Genomic DNA, 16552 nt, shown 5'->3' on the forward strand with positions numbered 1-16552 from the left:
TGAACATTGAAATGTATTTTATACTCGCTCATGCTCAAAATAAAGAATGGCTGCACATGACAGTAGGTCATTCAACCCTTGGAGTCTGCTCCACCATTCAATATGATCATGGCTGATCCGCTATCTCAATGCCACACTCCCTCTCTCTCTCTCTCTCCACATACCCCTTGATGCCTTCAGAGTCCAGAACTCTATCTATCATGATGCTACTACTGCAGGATCAGCAGTACTCTTCATGCAGGACATGACAATAATAATGTGTTGCATTTATATATCGCCTTCAGTGTAGTAAAATGTTCCAAAGTGCTACACAGGAGTATCATCAAAACAAAAATTACAAAGCTACTTATTGGAAACGATGACAAAAAGTTTGGTGAAAAAATATAGGTTTTAAAGAACATGTTAAAGGAAGAGAAAGAAGCCAAGCCATTTAGGGGGGAATCCCAGACAGAGCCTAGGGCCTGAATAGTGAAAGACACGGCCACATATGGTATATCAAAGAAAGTCATGTCATTAAAGATATTTATTTCTTTTTACACACAGACATCATTTAAACATTTAGATATTAGAACATTGATTACTGTCCAGAATTTATACCTGTAGTCTGTCATTTAAGCAAGGAGTTAGCTCAAAGAATGAAAAAATTGATTCATTTAGATGGATTCTTTAAGTGCATTGTGACACTGCCTTTCAACCACAGTCCAGCTAATCAAGATGGCATGGTGAACATGAGACATTAATGTACAATATAAAAATATAGATCATACACTGTCTTCGTCTAAAAGGGTAACTTTGGCAAACTTGCCCTTTAAGCTTTGAAAGGCCAAATTTGAAATACTGTGCAAGAAGTCTGTCTCTTTGTTACAGAAGGAATAGTACCCCCTTCCCCAGCGCAAGCTGACTTCACCTCTTGTGCCTCATGCCAAGATATGCTTGAGCCTTTTAAGTAGCAACGGTCAATAAAGTTTAAACAATCCCAACCCCCACTTAAAGGCAGGAAAGTGGAGGAAAAAGCCACAGGCCCAAATCTGACCCTGTCCTCATCCAAGGTCACAGACTGATAGCAGCACAGAATGAGTTCATGCCAGCGCTCTATAGAGCAATCTAGTCAGTCTTATTCCCTCCATTCTATCCCCGTTGCCCTGTAAGTTTACACCCCTCAAGTGCCCACCCAACTTTCTTTTGAGATCATTGATCAAGTCCACTTCCACCATGTTCATAAACAGTGAGTTCCAGGTCTTTACCACTCACTGCGTAAAAAATTCTTCCTCGCATCCGTCCTGCATCTCTTGCCCAAAACTGTAAATATGTGCCTCCTAATCCTTGCACCATCAGTTAATGGGAACAGTTCTTCTCTGTCTATCTTGTCTAAACCTGTCACAATCTTGTACACCTCTATCAAATCTCCCCTCAATCTGCTTTGCTCCCAGCTTCCCCAGCCTAACCTTGCCGCTAAAATCCCTCGTCCCTGGAACCATTCTGGTAAATCTCCTCTGCGGCCTCTCAAGAACCCTCACATCCTTCCTAAACAGCTCACACCCTGTCATTGCCTGATTTATCAGTTACATTTTTTACACACAAAGCCCATTTCCGTGCCATTTTACGAAATCTACTTGGGTGTGAACTTTTGGATGAGCAGGTTTCAGGTGTTACTGGGTAACAGTGAAGAGTGGGAATGGTGAGCCATTATTTTGTTTCGACTCCCCCAATTCAGGGGGCTCTGAGGCCAAATGAATCGTTCATACTGACCCTCCCATTCAAGACCAGCGAGCCAGCATTGATTGGAAACAGGGATGGAATATGAGACCTTCTTGCACAATATCACACTACCTGGTACAAATTATTATTTCTGAAATCGTTTTTTTAAGGCATCCATTGATGATTCAGTCATGAATAGTCCGTTCATAGGACACCTTTGATGAGGCTTTTCATTAGACAGTAAAGTTCCGCCATTTGTGAACTCACTTATCCACACTTTTTACTTTGTAGAGAGCACTGCCCATCGCATAAGCAATGCTCGCTTAATCTGTGGCTTCTTCTCTCTCTCTTTCTTTTCCCGGGGAGACAGCAGCCATGATGGAGCATCCGGAGCTACAATAATGGTTCTCCCAAAAAGAAAAACCTGTAAAATTTGGAAATGACTTGTACTGGAGTTCCATTTTAAGATATACAAGACCAGTTCGGACCCATACCAATCATTTTCAAGTTTTATTGGCTTTTCCTTCTGAGCTATTCAATTTTAAATCTTCACTACCATCTAACCTAGCGCTATGCCTGTGTGTTTTGTAAGCCTGTCCCCCTAGTTTTCCCATCCCTACAATTCTTAACTAACCCTTTAGAAAGAATTCAAGGAATCCAAGCACATGGCACGCTTTGGTCATCTCTTGCCAAGAGCGACGACACTATGCTCAGAGGCTCCCCTGCCGGTCCTTCACAGGTACTGCACCACATTTTTGCTGGAGAGTCCAGTACTGCCCTCACTTGGCTGGAACAGGTCTAACTGAATCCCATTCAAAAACATGTTCCCCCTTCGCGATTTCACCATTTGTGAGATATCATGGGAGCGTAGCCCCTGCAAACGGCGGGACTTCACTATAATCGGAGTTTGAAATACAGACACTGTTGCCAATACTCAGAACTTGCAAAGACAGGTTTCTCCTGAACCATTCGTTAGTCTTCTTGTTTGAGGACAACTCACTGAGCTTAGGATAGTGCAGGTTGAACACAGGGGGGCGGCGTTGGGGGGTTTTAGTGTGGGCTCATGACCCCTTCCTATTCTTCTGCTCAGTTATATAAATCTTATTTCATTGCTTCTCCTTATGTCTAAACTTGTAAAAATATTTCCTTCACATATATTGAAAAACTTGGCATTTCACAATTAAAAAGATATCTACCAATGCTCCATGCAGTTAACAACTTGATAAAATGCAACTGTTTCTTTTCGCCACGATATCCCATGATTACCTTATCCCATTTTTTTAAAAATCTGGAAATAAACAGATTGTAAAATAGTCAATATGTAAAAATATTCCAAGTAGATGCAACCTTTCCCAATCCCGGAATTTTACCAGGGTTGCATTCTTCACCCCAGAACTGATATTCATTTACAGCAGAAACCCGGAGTAGAACACTAAACTCTTCTGTTCATTCAATGTCCTGGATTCCACTCAAAGCTAGACCACACCTTTTTCTCCAATGTCTGACTGTCCTTTAGCCAGTGAAGTCCAGAAAGCCACTTGCAGGATTTCATTTCTCGTTTCATATTTAAAAGGCATCTCTCCTGCACTGCAGCCTGTCCTGGAAAGGGTTAAATACAGGAAGTTACTGCAAACTGTGTAGGGAACAGGATTCTAGTTAGGCTTCCAAAAACAAGCAACTATGTTTCTCAGGAAATAATCCATGTTGGAAAAATGTTTTTTTTAATAATGACTTAGCTGTGGGCTCTTACAGGTGAGGAATTGCCCAGCTCCGTTCTCTTCGCTCATCCATCCGATGCATCCAATTCTCTCTTCAATCGTTCCATGCTTTAAGTACCTGGTTCTTGGCTATATAATCATACACTACTGGAGAAAATGGATGCTCAAAATGGATGAGATGGAGCTTTAGAACAGGCAAAAGTGGTTAGTATGATACCCAGAGATGTTACAGAGCACAGAGAATCATGTAGAAGAGGAAATCTAGAATTGAGTAGGATGCTGTGGGTTTCTCCCAGAGCAGATCTAAACATAGTCAGTGTCGGCCAGTTTTGAGAATCCCAAGTTAATGGAGCCTGAGCATCATGGTGAATACAGACCCGCAGCTGACGGTGGGTTTGCATCCATGGTTCACAGCGGCCGTGTACACAGAACAAAACTTCCCACAGTGAATGAATCACTGACAGAGTCAGAAAGATACGATGTGCAAAACGTCACCGGTGCAAGAGAGTGTGCTCTGCAGGGTGTGGGCTTAAGGCACATTATTTGGGGAGAGTACAAGACATCTTGTCGTGCATCCAGTCCATATTACACCTGATCTGGAAATATTCAAATGGACGGGGCTGTGCACAAACCAAAACCAATATAGAGGAGAGGGAGAAAAACATTAAAAATTTTCAATGAAGGCAATGAAGTATTTTTTTGTCATTCTCTTTGAAGAAGTCACTTTTACCGGATATAAAAAATAATTGAAAATGGTGGGTAGGAGAAAGGCTGTTTGGCTCAAAGCCAATCATCAACCAATTGAATACTGAGTCTTTTTGCTTTCCAATTGGCGTAGGAAGGCAGTGCATCACAACAATGGACGTGTTGGCCGACTAGAGGGTGCAGTGTGGGGGGGCAAGTCATGTGGTGAAACCTACAGAAATACATTTAATCACAGTCGGTAGCCCTACTAATTGGACTCAGGGTGGACCTTCCACTAAGTCCAAAGTAAATAAGGGTCTTGGGGGAGGTGGGATTAAGGTCAAGTTCTGATCTTTGCCCATGATGCAAAATTAATTGAAGACCCCAGTTAAAAAAAAACTCATTCTGGGAATCATAAAGTGGTGAAAAGGATTTCAATTTTATGATAGTCAAGGCTTAAGGCGTCTGGCTTAGCATTTTAAATATTTGCAGTCTGCTTAGTCAAAAACCAGACAAGGTAGCAATGCCAGCTGGGAAACAATAAAGCCCAGGGTCAGCCCAAATCACAAGAAAAGGATTCACCATCACTACCAAGTCTCCAATTGGTCATTTTTCAGCAACCACTGCATCAAACTACAACTGCAGTGATTATGGTCACTGCAGTCAAGAACACTTTGAAAACACTGACCTGGCAGGATTAGAATTGCCCATTACAATCATAGAATGATCTAGAACACATTACTCAAAAAATAAACCTTTGATACATTGTGATTGGAATTCATTTGGGCTGTAACATCAAAGTAGCAGTGTTCAGAGAGTCTATCTGACCAGCTGAAATTAATTTTCTCACTTATCTAACTTGTTTCCACATAGGGCATATGTTTTTTATTCATTCTTGGAGATGTGGGCATCGCTGGCTGGGCCAGCATTTATTGCCCATCCCTAATTGCCCTTGAGAAGGTGGTGTTGAGCTGCCTTCTTGAACTGCTACAGTCCATGTAGAGTAGGTACACCCACAGTGCTGTTAGGGAGGGAGTTCCAGGATTTTGACCCAGCAACATTGAAGGAACGGCAATATTTTTCCAAGTCAGGATGGTGAGTGACTTGGAGGGGAACTTCCAGGTGGTGGTGTTCCCATCTATCTGCTGCTCTTGTCCTTCTAGATGGTAGTGGTCATGGGTTTCCCCCCAACCCCCAATATAAATGTTAGTGAAAGCTCAGCCAGAGTACAAAATAGGTGAAACAGTGGATTCTTGTCCATCCCTTGGCAACAGTCTTGTATTTGTTAGGTCTCACTGTATTTTAGAGGCCTCGACATCCACTGGACATCGCAACTCAAAATTACCCCCACCCCCGCCCGCCCCGCAGCTCCCAATTCAGCCACATTGATAAAAACACAATATTGGCTCAGTCCTTTGAACAATGTTATCAGACAACATGGTGCCTCTTTCACAGAGGTTGTTCTTGAAGGAATCTGCAAGACCAGTGAAGAACAGACCAATTATTCATTAATCAACAGTTAGCAGATGTGGAGAGCAAGAAAATTTAAAAAACAAAATCTTCATCTGAGGTCAAACACCCATATCGACTCTGCACGATAATTCTTAGGTGGTTTCATGTGCTCAGCTCTATCACTATCAGAGGCCATCACTTGTGTTGCATATGGTGGTGAATTAGACCAAGGCCTGTCATAAAAGAACAGTTGCAGCCTAATGCAGGTAGGGTTACTGGGAAGTTACCCTAATAAACCTAATGGTTTTGTTCTATGGACCGAGTGATTCTATAAATCTGGCCGGCAGTACATTATACAGTAGTGCAGTCAGTATTTGGCAGGGCAAATAAAGCATCTGTACCCTGCACATGTGTTCCTGGTGTCCTTGTCCATCATTACCCCAGCCCTGGCTCAATCTTCAAATGTCCCTGTGAGCCCTGCATTTCCCCGCCCATCGTCAGTACAGGTCTGTTAGTTGCAGCCTTTCATTGATACTGGAATGGTTACGTTTCCAAGCTACGGGCATAAAGTTCAAAGGTCATTAGGGTGACGCACGACTGCAGCGAGTATCACAGACAGGTCACCAGCTGGGCTGCAAGAAGGAAATGTTGTAGAGCTTCGCCCATTTAGCAAACACATCTTTCTCGGTGATGAAACGATGGTGATTCCCAATCTTGGCTCGCTCGTTCCCGACAAATGTCTTACACTCATCAGGACCTTTCGGCTCATAATAATGATAAGGCATATGCTTGGGCTGAGCTTTCCTGTTTGTAAAAGAAAAAAATAAAGTTTGTTTTTCCAATGAGAACACAAAGAGTGAGACCCTTTAAAGTTGTTTCGCCATCTTGTGTTTGTGACAATAGTTACAAGAGCCAATATAGTTTTCTTACTCCTCCCCACTTCTTCTCTACCTTTGAGGTACCATTCCATAGGCCTGAGTACCTTCTTCCAAGTGACCAAGCATGGATCCAAAGTAAGTGTGTTGGTTAGCTACTGCATCATAGGAGGTTTCATACCCATTCCCAATCAGCTTTCCACATGACATCCAGAAAAGGGGCCTTCTATACAGGTGTGGTATGGGCTCTCTGGAGACTTCAAGAGACTTCAGTTATATAGATAGCCTGGAGAAGAAGGGGCTTTTATCCATAGGGAATAGAAGGTTGCAGGAGATTTCATGAAGGTGTTCGAGATCATGATTGGTTTGGACAGAACAGATAAGGAGAAACCATTCACTTTGGAAGAAGGGTTGAGAAGCAGATGGCACAGATATTGGCAAGAGAACCAAAGGCAACACGAGGAAAAGCTTTTTTTATGCAGTGAATGGTTAAGATATGGAAGGCGCTACCTGAGAGTCTGGTAGAGACAGATTCAGTCATGGCTTTCAAAAGAGAATCGGACAATTATCTGAAGAGAAAACATTTACAGGGCTACAGGGAAAAGGCAGAAGAGTGGGACTTGCTGAGTTACTCTCACAGAGAACAGGCATGGACATGGAGGGTCAAGTGGCCTCCTTCCATAATGTAAACATTCTATGGCCCAGATCTTCCATTCTCCCCAGGATCAGAGACCGGATGTACCCCGGAAAGTGTGCTATGGGACCCCTCGGAAGTTCCAAAACAAGGGCTCTGCAGGAATTGTCTAGAGAGTTTCAACTCCAGATGCGTAACTTCCCTTCTCTAGCTCTCAGACGGTTCTGACGCAGTTACCTGGATAGTTACCCAGGAAATGTTAGATTGAAAGAAACAGGTTTAACTCCTGGGTAACAACTGGTGTCCCCCACCTCCCTCTGGCCACCTGAGCCCCTGGACTACTGACCCCCACCCACCTCCGGGCTCACCAAACCCCGAACCATCCCCACCAACCTTCCAAACCCCCAACTCACCTCCTTGATGCTCCGAATCCCCAGCCCCCCGACTCTCCCTGTCCCGAACCCTCTGATCTCCACCCCCACCAACCTGACCTCATCACCCTACACACCCTATCATCCTATCCACCCTAGGGACAGAGACTATCAATTTTTGAGCACTAAAGGAATCAAGGAAAAGTCCTTAAAAAGGGAAAGAGTAACTAAGATGATCATTGGTCCGCTAGAGAGACAGTCTGGGGAATTAATCATGGAAAATAAGGATGAGGCGGATGAATTGAACCGATATCTTGAGTCTGTCTTCACTGTAGAGAATACAAATAACGTCCCAGAAATAATTGTGAATCGAAAGGTAAAAGGGAGGGTGGAACTTTAAAAACTTACAATCACCAGGGAAAGGGTGCTGAGAAAATGATTAGAACTAAGAGCTGACAAGTCCCCAGGTCCTGATGGAACTTTATCCTAGGGTCCTAAAATAAGTGGTTGTGGAGATATTAGATGCATTAACTTTGATTTTTCAAAATTCCCTCCATTCTGGAAAGGTCCCATCAGATTGGAAAATAGTGAATATAACTCCTCTGTTCACGAAAGGAGGGAGACAGAAAACAGGTCACTACAGACCGGTTAGCTCAACATCTGTCATGGAAATGCTGGAATCTATTATTAAGGAGGTTATAGCGGGGCACTTAGAAAATCTTAATCCAACCAGGCAGAGTCAACATGGTTTTGTGAAAGGGAAATCGTTTGTGGCTAATTTATATGAGTTCTTTGAGGAAGTAACAAGCAACGTTGATAAAGGGGAACTTGTGGATGTACTGTTCTTAGGTTTCCATTTGACAAGGCGCCACATCAAAGGTTACTACACAAAATAACAGTTCATGATTTAGGGGTAACATATAGATAAAGGATTGGTTAACTAATAGGAAACAGAAAGTAGGCATAAATGGGTAATTTTTGGGTTGGCAGGATGTAACAAGTGAAGTGCCACAGGAATCAGTGCTGGGGCCTCAAGTGTTTACAATCTATATCAATGATTTGGATGAAGGGACCGAATGCATACTTGCTAAATTGTCTGATGACACAAAGATGATTATGAAAGTATGCTGTGAAGAGGGCATAAGGAGTCAACAAAGGAATATAAATAGGTTTAGTGAATGGGAAAAAAATTTGGCAGATGGAAGATGGAGTTAAATGTGGGAAAATGTGAACTTGTTCACTTTGGCAGGAAAAGTAAAAAAGCAGCAGATTATTTAAATGGAGTAAGATTGCAGAACTGTTGAGGTACAGAGGGATCTGGGTGTCCTGGTACATGAATCACCAGAAGTTAGTTTGCAGGTGCAGCAAGTGATTAGGAAGGCAAATGGAATGTTGTCATTTATTACAAGGGGAATGGAAAATAAAATTAGGGACGTTTTGCTATAGTTGAATAGGGCATTGGTGAAACCACATCTAGAGTACTGTGTACAGTTTTGGTCTCCTTATTTAAGGACATAGTTACATTAGAAGCAGTTCAGAGGAGATTCACTAAACTGATTCCTGGGATGAAAGGGTTGTCTTATGAGGAAAGGTTGGACAGATTGGGCCTATACCCGCTGGAGTTTAGAAGAATAAGAGGTGATCGTATTGTAACATGGGGAGGCGGTGACGTACTGGTATTGTCACTGGGCTAGTAATCCAGAGACCTAGGGTAATGCTCTGGGAAACCTGGTTTGAATCCCACAATGGCAGATGGTGGAATTTTAATTCAAGAAAAAATCTGGAATTAAAAGTCTAATGATGACCATGAAACCATTGTCTTTTGCTATAAAAACCTATCTGGTTCACTCATGTCCCTTAGGGAAGGAAATCTGCTGTCCTTACCTGGTCTGGCCTAAATATGACTCTGAAGTGCCCGGAACCTACACCACACGGACGGCAGCAGTTCAGGAAGGTGGCTCACCACCACCTTCTGATGGGCAATAAATGCGGACCTAGCCAGCCCATATCCCATGAATGAATGAAAAAAAAAAGATCCTGAGGGTGGATGCCAAGAGGACGTTAGCCTTGTGGGAGAGACCAGAACTAGGGGACACAGTTTAATAATAGGAGATGAGGAGAATGTTTTTCTCTTAGAGGGTCATGAGTCTGTGGAACACTCTACCCTAGAGAGTGATGGAGGCAGGGTCATTAAATGCCTTAAGGCAAAAGTAGATAGATTCTTGACTAATGAGGGAGTCAAAGGGTATCGGAGGTAAGCACTGAGTCCACAATCAGATTAGCCATGATCTTATTTAATGCAGAGCAGGCTCAAGGAACTGAATGTCCTACTCCTGCTCCTAATTCATAGTTCGTATGTATGTTCATATGTAGGAATATGGGGATAGGGTAGGAAGGTGTAGCTGAGATGGAAGATCAGCCATAACGTTATTGAATGGCAGAGCAAGCTTGAGGTACTCCTACTTCTATTCCCCTGAACCTGGTCTCTGCTCAGAAGAAAAGTACGTACCTGCAGTGATTAGAAGGGACCATTCCATACACCTGCAAGTTGTCACAGAGTTCAATTGCTATCACCATGGTGAACCAGCCCGTACTCAGCCAGGAATGGGACTTCTTTCTTCAAAGCCAAGAAGGAAAAGAAAATCCTGTTAATAAAAACATCTAAAAGATAGAATTTACAGCATAGAAGCAAGTCTTTCAGCCCAGGGTCTATGCCAGTGTTTATGATCCATACAAAGATTAAGTTAACTAAATCGCACAAACAGCAATGTGATGTCAACTGCATAACCTCTTTTTGTGTTGTTGATTGAGGGATAAATATTGGCCAGGATACCAAGGGTAACTCCCCTACTCTTCTTCGAAACAGTGCCATGGGATATTGTACACCCCCGAGAGGACAGATGGAGCCTCGGTTTAACTTCTCATCCAAAGGATGACTCCCCTGAAAGCGCAGCATTCCCCCAGTGCTGCAAGGGAGTGTCAGCCTTGGTTTTGAGCTCAAATCTCTGGAACAGGGCTCAGAGGTGAGAGTGCTATTGAGGGAACCAGTGCTGGCACTACAGGACGGATGAAGTTGAAATCACTGGGGTGGGGTGAGGGGGTGGGTAGGTGTGAGGAAAAGTAATCAAGTAATCCTGATCACAATCTAGTTACTCTTGTGGGGAAAGGCTAATGTGCAGACACTGAGTGGCACAAGCTGTGGGTAGCCATTGCTCATATATAAAAATGGTCAGTGAGACAACAGACCCCCACGAGAGATCAGAGCATTCAGGAATGAGAGAACATTGTTGGGAGGCGGAGGTGGGGGAATGGTTGGAGCAATAACATATAAGCCAAATATCCCCTTTAAACAAATAAGCATCAAGTGCTTACATCGCTACTGTACCTGTCTCTCCCAGTTTCCCTCTGAAATAACTCATCAAACTGTTGCATCTTCTTAGGAGCAACGATAAACGCAGACAGGTTTGAGAATCTCAAGTCCGCTTGATGAATTAGTCTGTAGATATTCCCTCGGCTGCTCTTCTGCATTTTCGGTGGGGGCCCCCAGAAGATACAGATTATTTCCTGGCTTTTGTTAAGGAACTCCTGTGGTTTCTTTATCACTCGGTAAACGCTGGAATGGGCGACGACGCGCAATGTCGTCTTACCCCCGATGTCCTTCTCAAATCCCGTCGTCGGCGCGTCGTTCATGCGGATGACACACTCGGTCTTGTCAATTTTTGACCCCATCTCACTGCCTAGTAAGTGGCTGGAGCTCGTGATGAGTGCACACTGCTCACAGCGAAGCTTCATTGTCTGAAACGGAAGTAACATGGCATCACTAAAGTTAAAGTGACAACTGGCATTGTTGACGCCATTCCAAAGAAAACAAGTGGATTAACAGTTAATGCATTGAGTGGTCAATGTGGTCTCCTGGTCTAGTTTTCATCGTGTGAGGGGTTCGGAGAGGAATTCACTAGATTTCATTATTTCCCTTATTGGTCCCAGGGGTTTCTCTGATTTTTTTTTGCCTCTGTCGGAGATCACATGGCTGCTGAGGCTAAGGATAAGAGTGGGGTGGGGGGGTGGTGGGGGGGGGTGTTGCGGTGTAGGATGTGTCCAATTATGATGTTCCACCCATTTTGAGTGTAGCACAGGCTTAAGGAACCAAGCTGCTCTTTATCTCCCTGTCATATGCTTGTCTGTTTTTTGCATGTTATTTGACCCTTTGTATTTGTTAGCTGCTTTCATAGATCAATGCTTGCTGTGATAGTCTGACAAAACTGGGAGGGTTCATTCACAATCCCAGTTTAGTTTGCTGATCTTTTAGAATCAGAGATCCTAAGTAGGTCATTCAGTCTCTTGTATCTGTCCCAGCACCTTGAAAGAGCTGTTCAACTGGTCTCATCTGATTCCAGCTTTTTCCTCTCAAATTGCAGGGTAAATTCTATCATATTATGGTCACTTCCTCCTAAGGGTTCCTTCACCTTAAGCTCCCTTATCAAATCTGCCTCATTACACATCACTAAATCTAGAATTGCCTGTTCCCTAGTGGGCTCCACCACAAGCTGCTCCAAAAAGCCATCTCCATTCCACAAATTCCTTTTCTTGGGATCCACTACCAACCAGATTTTCCCAGTCTACCTGCATATTGAAATCCCCATGATCACTGTAACCTTGCCTTTTTTACACGCCTTTTCTATCTCCTGGTGTATCTTGTGCCTTGTGAAACTTACAGAATACTGAAAGGCCTGGATAAAGTAGATGTGGGGAAGATGTTTCCATTAGTAGGAAAGACTAGGACCTGAGGGCACAGTCTCAGAGTAAAGGGAAGACCTTTTAGAACAGAGATGAGGAGAAACTTCTTTAATCCGAGAGTGGTGAACCTATGGAATTCATTGCCACAGAAGGCTGTGGAGGCCAGATCATTGAGTGTATTTAAGACCGAGACAGATGGGTTCTTGATTGGTAAGGGGATCAAAGGTTACGGGGAGAAGGCAGGAGAATGGGATTGAGAAACTTATCAGCCATGATTGAATGGCAGAGTAGACTCGATGGGCCGAATGGCCTAATTTCTGCTCCTTTGTCATATGGTCTCACTCTGCTTGCTCTTTAGCCATAACCCTGCAAATGTTTTCCCCTTCAATTTCCTTTTGGAAGGTACTATCACGTCTGCTCCCACCACCCTTTCAGGAAACGCATTCAAGAACATACGACTCAGTGTGTGAAAGTAAAATTCTTCTCATCACCTTTGTTCTTTTCCCAATGATCCCACTCCCATTGCTATTCTATTACAAATGGATGTTAGAGCAGGGAAGTAATAATCAACCACATTTTTCACTCCTAATTGTTATACTGCTAGAAAGCATATGCGCCTGTCAGGTGAGGACAGGACAAGACCCAGTGATACTCATTGTCTAGGCTCATTGGGCACTGGAGGCTCCTGGTTCCTCTGGAACTATGCCTAACACACATGCTCTTTCAGGGGAGCAAGAAAGGAGGGGGGAGAAAATGAGGGGACATTTTTCAACAAACTGAAGAATTCATATCAGAATTATTAATTATTGACCAGCTGAGATGAAAAACTGAATGTTCTAACACATCAAACCTTCTTACAACACCAATTTATCCTTATAGTGATGGCTTTTGCAGAGTAATAGGGTTTGGTCACACTAAATCAACTCCAGTTCATTCAATTAATACAAATGTCAAACAGTCAGGCTTTTTTTCAGTGCTTGGTTTATTACTGAATTAATATTCAGGTCCTCTTTACATAACACAAGGAAAGACTCGCAGAAAAATGAAAAAAGCCACTGTCCAGCAGACAGGATGGTTTTCATTCTCACACATAGGGAACAAGCACTAGTTCTGAAGCATGAAAACAAGCTGGGAGGAAACAATTTGTTAAAAACCCGACCGTACCAATTCAGAAGCTTCCAACTTATCATGTGTATCTGGAGAGATTAAAGAAGCTCAGATTGTTCTCCTTTCAGAAGAGAAGGTTAGTGCGAGATTCATTAGAGGTGCTCAAAACTGAGATCTTTTGATAGAGTACATAAGGAGAAACTGTTTCCATTGGTGGGTGGGTCAAAAACCAAAGGATACAGATTTAAGATAATTGTCAAAATAACTACAGGGGAGATGCAGAGAATCTTATTGTAATGCAGTGAGTTATGATGATCTGGAATGCACAGCCTGAAAGGGTGGCGGAAGCAAATTTAGCACAAATCTTCAAAAGGGAACTGGATATATACTTGAAAAAAAAAATTGCAGAACTATGAGGTAAGGACAGGGGAGTGGGACTAATCGGATCGCTCTTTCAAAAAGCCACTACGGGCATGATGGCAAGAACAAGCACAAACAACTGGTGACAACTGGAGCATCAACTGAGTTCAGTCTTGCTGGTACCAACTGGTTCTAACTGGACCCAATTCCCAATTGGCGGGTGGGCCGATTTTTTTCCATCTGGGGGCTCAGTGACTATCACAAAGTGTTACAAGGTATTAACATACAGAAACAGGCCATTCAGCCCAACTGCTCCATGTTGGTGCTTATGCTGCAATGAGCCAACTCCCACCCTTCTTTATCTAACCCCATCAATATATCCTTCTATTCCTTGCTGTCTCATGTGTTTATCCAGCTTCTCCTTAAATACATCAAGGCTATCCCCCTCAACTACTCCTTGTGGTGGCAACACTCTCCAAGTAAAGCTGTTTCTCTAAATTATCTATTGGATTAATTTTTATCGGTATTAAGTTATTTCACAAAATAAACAGGTTGCAAGGATTTTCTTACCTTGTTTCCAATAACTGGAAAGTAACTATCTTTTGTGACCCATTTCTTTAAATTTAATGGTGCCCGACTCACAATAGTGTCGGTAAATTCACCTTTGTAACGAAATGAGTTATTGCCGCTGCTGGAACTGTAGATTATCAAGAGAGTTGTCAATATGAAGATCGCTGTAGCAACCACATAACTTTCAACCTGCAAAGAAATTGAACAAAAGAGCGACTTCAGCAAGACATATCTAGGATTCTGGTTTTACAGGTGTAATCATGACCACTTATCCATACAGTTCAAATGATTATTGGGTGCGAAATGTTTTAAGGGGAAGGGGGGGGTACAGGGAAGGGGATGTTGTTCTCCAATTTCTTTTCCCCCATCTCCCACACATACATGAAAGTTTAAGGTTTGTAATCCTCATTATACCCTCTACATGCCAGATCCAAATAACATATATTGCTCTGTTGGGAGGATGTTGGTTACAGAACGGTATACCTTAAAGAAGTCTTGGTATCTTCTGTAGGTTAACTGTAGGTCTTTATTAACTAATTGAACTATTTGCACATGTAAAAGCAGGAAGCCACAGGCCAGTTAGCTTAACATCTGTCATAGGGAAAATGTTAGAAGCTATTATTAAAGGTGTTATGGCAGGGCACTTAGAAAAATTCAAGGCAACCAAGCAGAGTCAACATGGTTTTGTGAAAGGGAAGTCATGTTTAACCAATTTATTGGAGTTCTTTGAAGGAGGCACATGTATTGTGCATAAAGGGGAACCGGTGGATGTACTGTACTTAGGCTTTCCAGAAGGCATTTGATAAGGCGCCACATCAAAGGTTATTACAGAAAATAAAAGCTCAGGGTATAGAGGGTAACATATTGACATGGATAGAAGATTGGCTAGCTAACAGGAAACAGAGAATAGGCATAAATGGGGCATTTTCTGGTTGGCAGGATGTAACAAGTGGTGTGCCACGGGGATCAGTGCTGGGACCTCGGCTTTTTATGATTTATATAAATGACTTGGATGAAGGGACTGAAGGTATGATTGCTAAATTTGTTGATGACACAAATAATGGCAGGAAAGTAAGTTGTGATGACGGTATAAGGAGGCTACAAAGGGACATAGATAGATTAAGTGAGTAGGCAAAGACCTGGCAAATCAGTATAATATGGGCAAATGTGAAATTGTTCATTTTGGCAAGTAGAATGAAAAATAAGCATATTATCTAAATGGCAAGAGATTGTAGAGCTCTGAGATGCAGAGGGATCTGGGTGTCCTAGTGCATGAATCACAAAATGCTAGTGTGCAGGTACAGCAAGTAATTAGGAAAGCTAATAGAATGTTATCATTTATTGCAAGTAGAATTGAATATAAAAGTAGGGAGGTTATGCTTCAGTTGTACAGGACACTGGTGAGGCCACATCTGAAGTATTGTGTACAGTATTGGTCTCCTTATTTAAGGAAGGATATAAATACATCAGAAGTAGTTCAGAGAAGGTTTACTAGACTAATACCAGGAATGGGTGGGCTGTCTTAAGAGGAAAGGTTGTACGAGCTAGGCTTATGTCCACTGGAGTTTAGAAGAATGAGAGGTGACTTGATTGGAACCTTTAAGATCCTGAGGAGCTTTGACTGGATGGACGTGGAGAGGATGTTCCCTCTTGTGGGAGAATCTAGAACTAAGGGTAACTGTTTAAAAATAAGGCAGAGATGAGGAGAATTTTTTTTTCTCTCAGAGAGTAGTGAACCTTTGGAGCTTCCTTCCTCAAAAGGCAGGAGAAGCAGAGTCCTTGAATTTTGTTAAGGCAGAGGTAGATAGATTCTTGATAAGCAAGGGAGTGAAAGGTTATCGGGAGTAGGCAGGAGATTACAATCAGATCAGCCACAATCTTATTGAATGGTGGAGCAGTTTCAAAGGGCCATGTGGCCTACTCCTACTCCTTATGTTCGTATTTACAGTAAAGGGTACAGGCTAGGAATTATCTCCACGCTTAGGTCTTTACATGTCTCTGCTCAACACCGCACTGATCCCTGGGTCTGGGTCACGTGCCTTCTTACATCACTCTGTGAGCAGTGTGGTACTCAGTCCCACATTAATCCTGTATTTGCCAGACTCTTATACTACAAGCTTTTCCAGGATTTAACTTCTATTTCAAAATCTACATATCTGGCAGCCTATGAATGTACAAAACTGAAAAATACAACTAAAACTACAACTTTTTAAATTATTCTTTCATGGGATGTGGGTGCCGCTAGCTAGGCCAGCATTTGTTGTCCATGCCTAATTGCCCTGGAACTGGGTGGCTTGCTGGGCCATTTCAGAGGGCAGTTAAGAGACAACCACATTGCTGTGGGAT

General features: G+C 42.7%; 1 protein-coding gene across 3 annotated transcripts in view; it reads right to left on the reverse strand.

Annotated features, from left to right (window-relative positions):
• Positions 1-508: 508 nt before the first annotated feature.
• Positions 509-16552, reverse strand: part of LOC121280899 (alpha-N-acetylgalactosaminide alpha-2,6-sialyltransferase 6-like) — a 52874-nt gene continuing 36830 nt past the window's right edge. For 2 of the 3 annotated variants that reach the window (XM_041193271.1, XM_041193272.1), the window contains exons 4-7: positions 14207-14395; positions 10818-11227; positions 9942-10049; positions 5172-6356 (exon numbers count right to left, since the gene is read on the reverse strand). In XM_041193271.1, the coding sequence (XP_041049205.1) occupies positions 6173-6356; positions 9942-10049; positions 10818-11227; positions 14207-14395 (891 nt within the window). In that variant the 3' untranslated portion in view covers positions 5172-6172. Of the gene's footprint in view, positions 3298-5171; positions 6357-9941; positions 10050-10817; positions 11228-14206; positions 14396-16552 lie in introns of those variants that run through there. The other variant, XM_041193273.1, reaches the window with a different exon arrangement.

Source organism: Carcharodon carcharias, chromosome 8, assembly GCF_017639515.1.
Source record: "Carcharodon carcharias isolate sCarCar2 chromosome 8, sCarCar2.pri, whole genome shotgun sequence".
Classification (NCBI taxonomy): domain Eukaryota; kingdom Metazoa; phylum Chordata; class Chondrichthyes; order Lamniformes; family Lamnidae; genus Carcharodon; species Carcharodon carcharias.